The sequence below is a fragment of the Branchiostoma floridae genome, chromosome 8 (assembly GCF_000003815.2).
Source record: "Branchiostoma floridae strain S238N-H82 chromosome 8, Bfl_VNyyK, whole genome shotgun sequence".
Classification (NCBI taxonomy): domain Eukaryota; kingdom Metazoa; phylum Chordata; class Leptocardii; order Amphioxiformes; family Branchiostomatidae; genus Branchiostoma; species Branchiostoma floridae.
The window spans coordinates 3,849,346-3,859,328 of NC_049986.1; the positions used below are offsets into that span (position 1 = coordinate 3,849,346).

General features: G+C 40.2%; 1 protein-coding gene across 1 annotated transcript; it reads right to left on the bottom strand.

Annotated features, from left to right (window-relative positions):
* Positions 1-1,048: 1,048 nt before the first annotated feature.
* LOC118421133 (apolipoprotein(a)-like) lies at positions 1,049-4,100 on the bottom strand. The gene is made up of 3 exons (XM_035828293.1): positions 4,007-4,100; positions 1,771-2,460; positions 1,049-1,308 (listed from the first exon to the last, which is right to left on the bottom strand). The coding sequence occupies exons 1-3, from the start codon at positions 4,098-4,100 to the stop codon at positions 1,055-1,057; spliced, it is 1,038 nt and encodes a 345-aa protein (XP_035684186.1). The 3' UTR covers positions 1,049-1,054.
* Positions 4,101-9,983: the final 5,883 nt, after the last annotated feature.

Consider the following 9,983-nt stretch of genomic DNA (forward strand, 5'->3'; position numbering starts at 1 on the left):
GCCATATGGATTTTTGCAACATTTTGTTAATATTAATTCATCTTTTCTCGTTTTTAGAATTTTTTGGTGTAAATGTTATACCAAGTCAAATGTCCCTCATTTGGCTTCTATATCCGGATGACTTTGATTTCATTCATGCCAATTTTTTTTATGCTGTCAGTTGTACTTTGTCATTTGCAAGTACAATTTGTGTATATGTGTCCATACCTCTGTTGTTGTTATATTCCTTTATCATTCAGAAGCATTGTCCATGAACATTTTGAGAGGTGTGTACAAATGTATGAAATAATAATGATTTACATTTCTCTGTTTCTTTTCAGCAGTAAGATGATGTCATCACACATCAAGTAGACTTGCATGTACATGTAGGCGTAGAGACAGGTGCAGCATAGGCATCGAAGAGAAAATTATGTGCAACAAAACAGGTATATATCACAGGCATTCCCATGCGACATTTTGTTCCAATACCATGGCATGGGAGAGGAGCCCCAGATGGATAAAATGGCCAAAAATTCGTCTTCTTGAAGTGATTTATGCCCCCAACAAATGTTAAGTTCTACTTGCACATGTCCAGGCAACCCCAATACCAGTGCACTAGAAGAGTTCATTCTTGCACGGGGAATTTTTTAAGATTCGTTTTTGGCCTAAAGTGTGATTATTAAAGGTGATCTTTAAAGCAGAAGTGTTTCGTTTTCGCGCATGGGTGATTTTGGAACAGTCTATTGTTGTATGGGGAGGGAGATGGCTGAAATATGCTTTATTTGCTCTCGAGCAAATGTCGGCCTTTCTAGTTTATATCATACTTTTGCCGAAAGCAGCCCGGACAGGCCCCAGTTTGGAAATGTGACGTCGGCCTAAGGCCTATTGGTCCCATTTCCAAACCGGGCCCGGCCGGGATGTTTGCGGAAACAAAAGATAAAAGCGTCTATCAAGGAATATACACAAATTATGCTCATGACTGTTTTTCTGCATTCTGTGTCTTTTGTTGCCATTTATATCATTTTTTTTTGTTTCCGAAAGTTACCCAGGAGGGCCCCGGGTCGGGAATTGGGACCTAAGCCTTACCGGTACAATACGGCAAGTCACAGTACTCCCATATCTGGTCCGGATCCGTGGTGTAACACCAAATCATTACCGGATCCCCATCCGGATTCCGGCAGTAGTTCTGCTCCAGTCCGGAATGCGGATAATATTCGGGTGTCTTGTCGTGCATATGAGGCGTCTGACTGTCCCAGCGTTGGCAAGTCTTCCCCGTCTCAGTCACGGCGACCGTTCCTCGGTAGGATGCTCCTGTTCGTGTTTTACAGCCTGAGGATGGATAAAAGAGGCTGTAGCTGTTACGTACACATGATCGCATAGCCATATACACATCCTTTCTGGCGTGGGTTATTATAGAAAAGGGCAGGTACAAAAAACTCCCGGTTGAAGAAAAAAACATAATGATTATTCATGTACTGTACTATGGATGCGATGGAAAATTATTGATAAGTACATTTCATTTGTAAATGCTCTCATTACGAGGCTGAACGAAATACACTTTTTCAAGCAATTTCCACGTTCTACAATAGCTTTCACAATCTAAAAAACCTCCAGAAAATAATATATCTATCAAAATCTCAAAACTTACATATTTAAACACAACTGCCTTCAGACTAATAGCCACAGGCCCTGCCTGTGCGTGCTTAAACAACTAAACTGTAGTCTGATATGAAATAAAAGAAATAAAAAAAAAAAAAATTAATTGCCAATTGAATTATTATTCATATTTACCTGGCCCATTTGGGTATGTTGTCCGTTCGGTGGTATCCACTGGTGACTGAGCGGGCTCTGCTGTGTATGTTGTCGGCTGGGTGGAATCCACTGGTGACTGAGCGGGCTCTGCTGTGTATGTTGTCGGCTGGGTGGTATCCACCGGTGACTGAGCCGGCTCTGCTGTGTATGTCGTGGTCTGGGTGGTATGCACTGGTGACTGAGCCTGCTCTGCTGTGTATGTTGTCGGAGGGGTGGAATCCACTGGTGACTGAGCGGGCTCTGCTGTGTATGCTGTCGGCTGGGTGGTATCCACTGGTGACTGAGCCGGCTCTGCTGTGTATGTTGTCGGCTGGGTGGTATCCACTGGTGACTGAGCGGGCTCTGCTGTGTATGTTGTCGGCTGGGTGGTATCCACTGGTGACTGAGCCCGCTCTGCTGTGTATGTTGTCGGCTGGGTGGTATCCACTGGTGACTGAGCCCGCTCTGCTGTGTATGTTGTCGGCTGGGTGGAATCCACTGGTGACTGAGCCGGCTCTGCTGTGTATGTTGTCGGCTGGGTGGAATCCACTGGTGACTGAGCGGGCTCTGCTGTGTATGTTTTCGGCTGGGTGATATTCACTGGTGACTGAGCGGGCTCTGCTGTGTATGTTGTCGGCTGGGTGGTATCCACTGCCGACTTAGCCGGCTCTGCTGGCGGGCTGGCTGGGTCTGCCAGCGACAAAGGTAATATTTTAGGTCAATTCATTTACATTAACAAAAACTTATGTGAAATGAAAACATGAACACAATTGTAATCCTTACCCATGCCCATTACCGGTCAAGGTCTACATTTCAAATTTTTTTATGACTGGCCGATCAAAAAGGAGCAAGCTTTTGAGAGTCTTAGGTGTAGGGACAACTGACGCAGTTGTGATCTTTAATTATGTATAATAATGTATGGCGCATGCCCTAGAATAGAAGAAATAGTATCATTATAAGAAGCATTAAGGCTACAGAGATAATTAAGCATCTTTTTGAAGAACAAGAGTCTGAAAACTTAAACCTGCATGGAATATTTTGTTTTGTGATGGTGCCTATGTTTTTTTTTTGGGGGGGGGGGGGGTGATTAGGCAAAATTATTTCATTATTGTTCTTATATATCTACGTATGGTTAATGGTGAGATCCAAAACTACACCTTTGTAGTAACCTCACCATTTCCTTTTTATTTCCTATTGTTACGCCTGCACCTGGCACATATTCCTAATGTGTATATATTGGTTCATTCCATACAGACGTGACAGGGGTGGTCACAGCTTTTTTTTTCTTCTAGTTGTGGATTTGTGCAACCATCGGCTTCATCTACCTGATGTGTATTCAGGGATTCACCCTGCACACAGTGGTGACAGGGGTACCTAATTGCCCAGCTGGCTGTCAGATACTGGGACCACTCTACTAAAAAGTAAAAAAAAAGGGTGTAAATATTTTTTTTAAACGAACCACAAAACTGCAGCAAACTCATAATGCGTGCTAAAGCACAATGGCTCACAATATCTATCCCCATAGCAAACGCGATCGCAATTCATCCAAAGGTTCTAATGTATCGGTCCGGAATCACAAAGATCCTTACCAAAATCAATACCTGCTTTTCTTTTTTTCAAGCAGGTAAAAATGTAAGACACAAATTGCACAACGAAACTATATTATTCTTTTTTTTCTCATGCAACTATTTAGGAAATATGTTCTAGATAACATATGATTTTATTTGTGTAAGAAAATAGTAGTTACATAGCAAATGAATGTGAAAAATACATTGTTAAAACTGAAATTAGTGATTTTTGTAATAAGAAATGCGTTAACAAACGGTTGCCATGACACCCAAAACATTGAAAACTTTTCAAACTTCTTTTCAACTACATTTCAGGAAAACTCATCAAATTTAGGTGGCTTTGACGTAAGCAGTTCTGGCATTGTGCGACATAAAAGTTTGCACAGGCCTCAAAAGCCCCTCCCCGGTCTTAATAGGGTTGACCCTCAAAGTCACATTGAAAAGCGCTGAGATAAGGCGATATGTTACCCCTAGTAAAATAAATTACCAAAAAACTGACCTTTTTCCAAAATTAAATCCAGTTGCTTCTTAATGAGTTATTGTTATTTGGCACAATGATTTAACTATTTTTCATCGTCTCCTTCATTAATCAATGCCACGCCTATCAAAACTGGCAGAGAAGAGTCACTCAATTCCATCACTTTCTATAAAAAATGCCTTTTTTCTACCTGAAAAGAACGGTTCGACTGTCGGCACACAGACGGTGGTGACGATTGCCACCAGACCGATGGCCCAGCTTCGGTAGCCCTGTCTCCTGGTCATCGTGGGTCAAGTCACCGACTACTGTACCAAAAAAAAAGTGCTTTAAAACAGCTAGCATTTTGACGCATGCACAGAGTTGCGTTTAGCTCGAGAATTATGCAAATGAGATATGCACGCGAAAATGTTTCGTGCAACTTTTTGGAATACCATGAAACTTCACAGCACTTCAGCATTCTGGCATCCAAACTTCCATGGAATCGGCCTCTGATACGGTCTGTATGGTGAACTTCTTACTAAGAATACATTGTTGTTGTTTTTTTTGTAGCTAGTAGTAACATCCATTGGCATAATACCGGCAGTAATACTTATACCGGCAAATGACATAAACGATAAATTTTCGGTGATCCACTAGCGCGATAATTTCCGAGGTTTGCACACTTCAGACATCCACGTATTTCACACATTTTCAAAAAGGCTTCGATAACAGTGCATTCGAAGACAACAAGGCCAAAAGTTTTCAGTTCATTTTCGAGGCAGGCGAGCTCGTCGTGGGACGAACACACTATCACGTTCATCGCAAGATTTGACAATAATCACACGTGCTCACGGCACAAGATGAGCATGATTCAACAGCAATCTTGACTTTCTTTTGGTGACCAACAACTCGTGTAAAAGTGTGAAGAACCGTTGCATTATCGCCCGGATCTACGGCTGAATGGGTCAAATTGAACGTACGCAGCCATTTTTCCGCCATTTTTAATGCTACGACAGCAGTAATGTTTTACGTCATAGCGGTTGTGACGGACCAAAATTAAATGAAAATTCTTGACAGTAAACGCCCATTTTCTCATGACTTTTTGTATGCTCACGCAGGTTTTTTTTTTAGCAATTACTAACAGGAAAGGAAGGAACAACAGAGGATGTATAAAGGTACATAGCGGCAGTTAATTGTGCCTTGTTTCGTTCTGCCGGTATTATTGCACCCCCTTCCAACCACGTGCCCGTTCTCCGTGCAATTCCGCGGTGTGTTCCAATTACGATATTATGTTTTAGCAGGACAAGAGAGACAAAAAAAGATACACGGAAGAAGTGGCAAAGGTAAGCTGTAACAGCAACATGTAACTGGAGAAAATGATGCGTTGATCATTTGCCAAATTAGTATTGCTTGAGAAATTGCAGTAAACCTGCCGGTATGTATTATGCCAATGGATGTTACAATCCAGCTTTGCTACGACTCGCCTGGTCACGCATAACCTTTGAGATAAGTTTGTTTGCCGAGTGGGTCATTTTACAAACCTTTCATCCAAATATATTGTATCTAACGTCCGCTGTAAAAAAATTTGGATACCAGGCCATTCTTTTATTTGCAAAAGTTTGACGCTTGACGCTTACATCTGAAGGTCTATAATACACGGGGCCGCTGCCTTTGCCAGCTACCGTGAGAAAGAAAGTAATGCAGTGCCCTACAAACATCAAAATGATTACAACCGGTGTCTTCAAAGAAAGGTATGTCACGAAATAACCGGTGGACGCCAACCATGTCTCTAATTCTCCTGCCTCAGCACACAGTAAATGCTTCTTTTTTTCCAGCAACACCGCAAATGTTAGGAATAGGGGTGGGTACCGGTACAAAAAAAATTAGGTCCATGTACGGTACAGGTCCAGAGGATCCGGACCTGAACCCGGACCTGACTCAGTATGTGAAAAACTTGTGAATGGACAATACTCACAACAATAGTCTATTTCACTATAAAGCAATCTCTTTGGTGGAGTATCATACTCACGCTGGCGTTTTAAAATCCTACAAGGCTAATTGCCTCCGTACTGTTGACTGTAAAACTGACTATAGACTCTCCTATACTTCGCCCTTGTTATTTTCCTCGACCGGTAAGCCCCGAAACGTGTGAATGCCTAAACATTTAATCTGTTCATTTTCCAATAGGTCCAACATCCGGCCGTCCACCGAATTTTTTCAGGTCCGATTATTTCAGACCGGTCCAATAAGAAAAAACAGTTTTGTACCGGTACACCGTACAAACTACAAACTAGAAATAAATAACGTTTTAATTTTACTAATATATGGGCTAAAATACGTGAATCTATGATATCTTGATATAATTATGTCGCTTTCAGAATCTTTTCTGATAATAAAGCGATTTTCTGTACAACAACTGTAAAAGCTGAAGATATTCAAGTAGTCAATTCGGTTGCGGTATCAAGTCTCACAGCCAAGTTGGACGAGGAAAGGAAGAAAAGAATTATCCATCACGAGTTATCAAGTTGGTAACATTCCAACCCCATTTTCAATAATTTGGAACTCCAACAGCAAATTTTCAGATGTCAAAATGCTGGGTACGCAAGTTCACCTTTATTCGCGGGGTAACCTTAAAAAAGTTTGATCCTTTGTATTCAAGACTAGAGTATTTAGGGATATCAAGTGGACAGACGATGGTTTCAAACTGCAATACCTAGTAAAAAGCACGTCGATGTAGGTTAGGCATCCTGGGTCATCCAGGTAATATGATACATCAAAAAGTAGTTAATCAAGCAACTGGATATGGTTTTGGAAACCGTTTCGGACGTTTCGGATAGAATCCACTATCCTTCGTCAGTGACACTGAAGATCTGGAAGAAACAGGTATTTTATACTCTAACTATGAATAAAGACAATTTCAGGTGCCAAATAGCAAACTAGTAAAAAGCAATTTGAAACCACAGTCCATCGAGGTGATATCCCAAAATTCCATGTTTGTAAACAGAACGGATATAGGTTACATCGCAGATAATGGCGAACTAGAGTTAACTACAGCTGAAAGAATCGTAACAGAATGCTAGCAAAAAAAAGAGGCTGACATCGAACTTACCACGTTCCAGTGTCGGCAGAACTCTTGAAGCTTCTAATCCGGCATGTCTTATTTACGAAGCTGCAACTGCATAATTTAGGTGTTTCACGAGGTGTGCGCGAGGCATTGGAACGCCAATCTCTTTGACTGAATTTTATGAGTCACATGTTTTGTGATAGACTGTATTCTAATTTTAGGTAGCCTCCTATGAGGTCAGAGGTAAATCTACAAAGGAAGGCATGCGCCTCTACGCTCTGTCACATGTTTGGAAATATTTTCGTGGCTATTGGGTTACCGGGTTGGCAAGGTGTTAAGAATTTTGTCCACTTCGGGGATGGTCAGATAGACCATAATAGACAAACATGTTGTGTTGTAGCCTAATAATCATACTTGTAGAAGTGATACTAGGGAGGTAGCCATCACTATAGTTGCAAAAGTGAAACTTATTTGATAGTTGTAAAAGTGCCACTAATATGGAAGCCATGAGTGTAGTTGCCAGCTTGGAAAACGCTAAGGAAAATGAAAACAAACTGATTTTGTGTGTGCAAAGGACAGGACAAGTGAGTTAAGTGGGTTGATAGAACATATATATTTACATAATTATATACAAGACATGTGGGAGGTGGCTCAATGCAGAAGGGTCATCCCCAGCTCAGTTTTGAACTGGGAGAGAGACCCCGCCTCCGCCACACCAGGCTCAAGTACATTCCACTCTCTGATGGTCCGAGGGAACAACGAGAGCCTGTAGTAGTTGCTCCTGCACGCGATGGCCTGCAACGTTTATGAGTGAATAGTCCGGCGGAAACATCGAGCCACCGGGACAAGGATGGTCGTGTGAGGTACTTACATGATGTTGTTGATAGTTTTGTACAAGGTGACCTGGCGGGTAATCTTCCTTCTAAAAGTTCGAGGGACTGCCAACCAAAGTTAAGAAGCATGGTAGTAACTTTTACCACACTAGTACACTTTTTTAACACTCATCCGACTGTTACATTTTTACGACGAATCTGACCGTATGGGGTCATTTTTGACCCCATTTTGTTTTGCTCATAGACATGTTTCTGCTGGCTTATTTTGTCATTTCTATGTATTTACTGTTTCACTAATCTATGAAAAATATTTTGACAAGTTTTGGTGTCAGTAGTTATTACTCATTATCATAATTTATGCAGAAAATGAGGAGCAACCACATTTGCTCTGAATTTCTACCATACTCAACTTACTTAAACAATGTTTTGTCATATCAATTTCTGAACAATAATTGTGATTATGCAATAATACTGATAGCATAATAATGTTATCTAACAAGAAAAAATACAATATTTGTGAAAAGTAACGAATTTATTACTTAATTATGCACCATATTCCGCCATCTAAACACATACATACAATAACTCTGGTCTATTTTCTCGCAAAGATCTTTCTTGTAGGTACCTTCTGCACATTCTGTCCCTATATTGTTTTTTAATTAATTAGAAACATTTTCACTTTCATTAGCATAGGTAATTAGTGCGAATTATCATGATTTATGCAGAATGTCGAAAAACTGTGTTTTACAGTAAAATACTAAATTCCTTTCAAAATATTCGGTGTTTACTTATCTAAGCAACTATAACTTGTTGCTGTAATAGCAATGCTGAGGAATGCCTGTTATTTTATTGAAATGTCTTGATATTTATGTAATTAATGATTCATAATTGGCTGGGGTCATTTTTGACCCCACCGAACAAGACACAAACTTTCAAGTATAGCTTATACAATAATGGGCAAGACTCGGTGAAAAATTGGTAGATGTTGTAAGACATGTATACAAACAAATTCATGGAAGGAAGTGTTTCTCTGATGAAAAATGTTGCTATGGCAGATCAAGATATACGCCTGGGGTCAAAAATGACCCCATACGGTCGGATGAGGGTTAATACATGAATGCATGCCTTGTTAGTTGTGATGCCATGTTTTGTCACTTCAAATCTTGTTACGTTTATGGTGTCTATTTTGAAAATTAAGCCATCTTGTTTTTTTACGCGTCTTGTTTTTTTTCATTTGCATAGGATGCCATCCATAAAATTTACTTGCTGTGGCCTTAGTCTGAACACTAGACTAAAAATTACTAGCAGTACCCTTAGCCAAACGGATCAGGGTGTCCTTCCCGAACTGATATCGGAAGATCAGACAGCGTACACTTAGTCTAGGTTTATTGGACAGAATGCACGTTTCATACAGGATGTCATCTATTAATGCAATTTCTATATCCTTTCATGTATAAGAAACCTCATTCATTTCACTTCCTAGTTGATGTTTTAAAGCACGAGTTAACCCTCAACATCATTGCCAGCATATAAATTGCTGAAAACTTTTCCCCATTTTCCCAACACTTTATTTACCTCTTCCGTCAGATTTCCAGTGTCCTCTAAGTCTTTCATGGGGAATATCATGTTTTTCTTTAATTCTAGCTTGTTTGCTTCATTCCAGAACCTGTTATTTTTACGCTCTCAATCTCCAACGCCTTTTCTCGTTGATACCTTTGTCTATAGAAACGAAGTTTCTTATGAAAATGATTCCAATGCACATTGCTTGCTCGTAACCCTATTCAGACGGAGAAGGGACTTTTCAGGCCTGCGGCAACTTTCATGTCGCGTAACGCCAGGACAGCTTACGCTAGAGCCATCGATACCATTTTGGTGAGATTTCCTGAAGTTTAGCTGGCAAGAATTTCACGACGTTAGGAAAGCTATTAATTTTTTCGTGTTGCCATGGCAACCATTTGTTCCCAGGAATTTTTGAGGAAAATCGCTAATTTCGGTTCTAACTGTATTTTTTACGTTTATTTGCTTTATTGCTGCTATTCTTTAGATAAATACAATCTTGTGTTATCTAGAATATATTCTAATCATTTTTCGACTACTTTAACCCGAAATCCTTAAGTAGTGTGGGTATTTGACAGGGTTAGAGATGGGTTAAGATTAGCACTGAAGGGAGTAAACCGTTAGTGAAAAGCAAATTAAAAAAAACGTACAAAACAGACTCGATATGTTAACATTTTAATCTATTAACACTTGATGCTTTATTACATTTCAAGGTTGATACATTTCATGTCCAT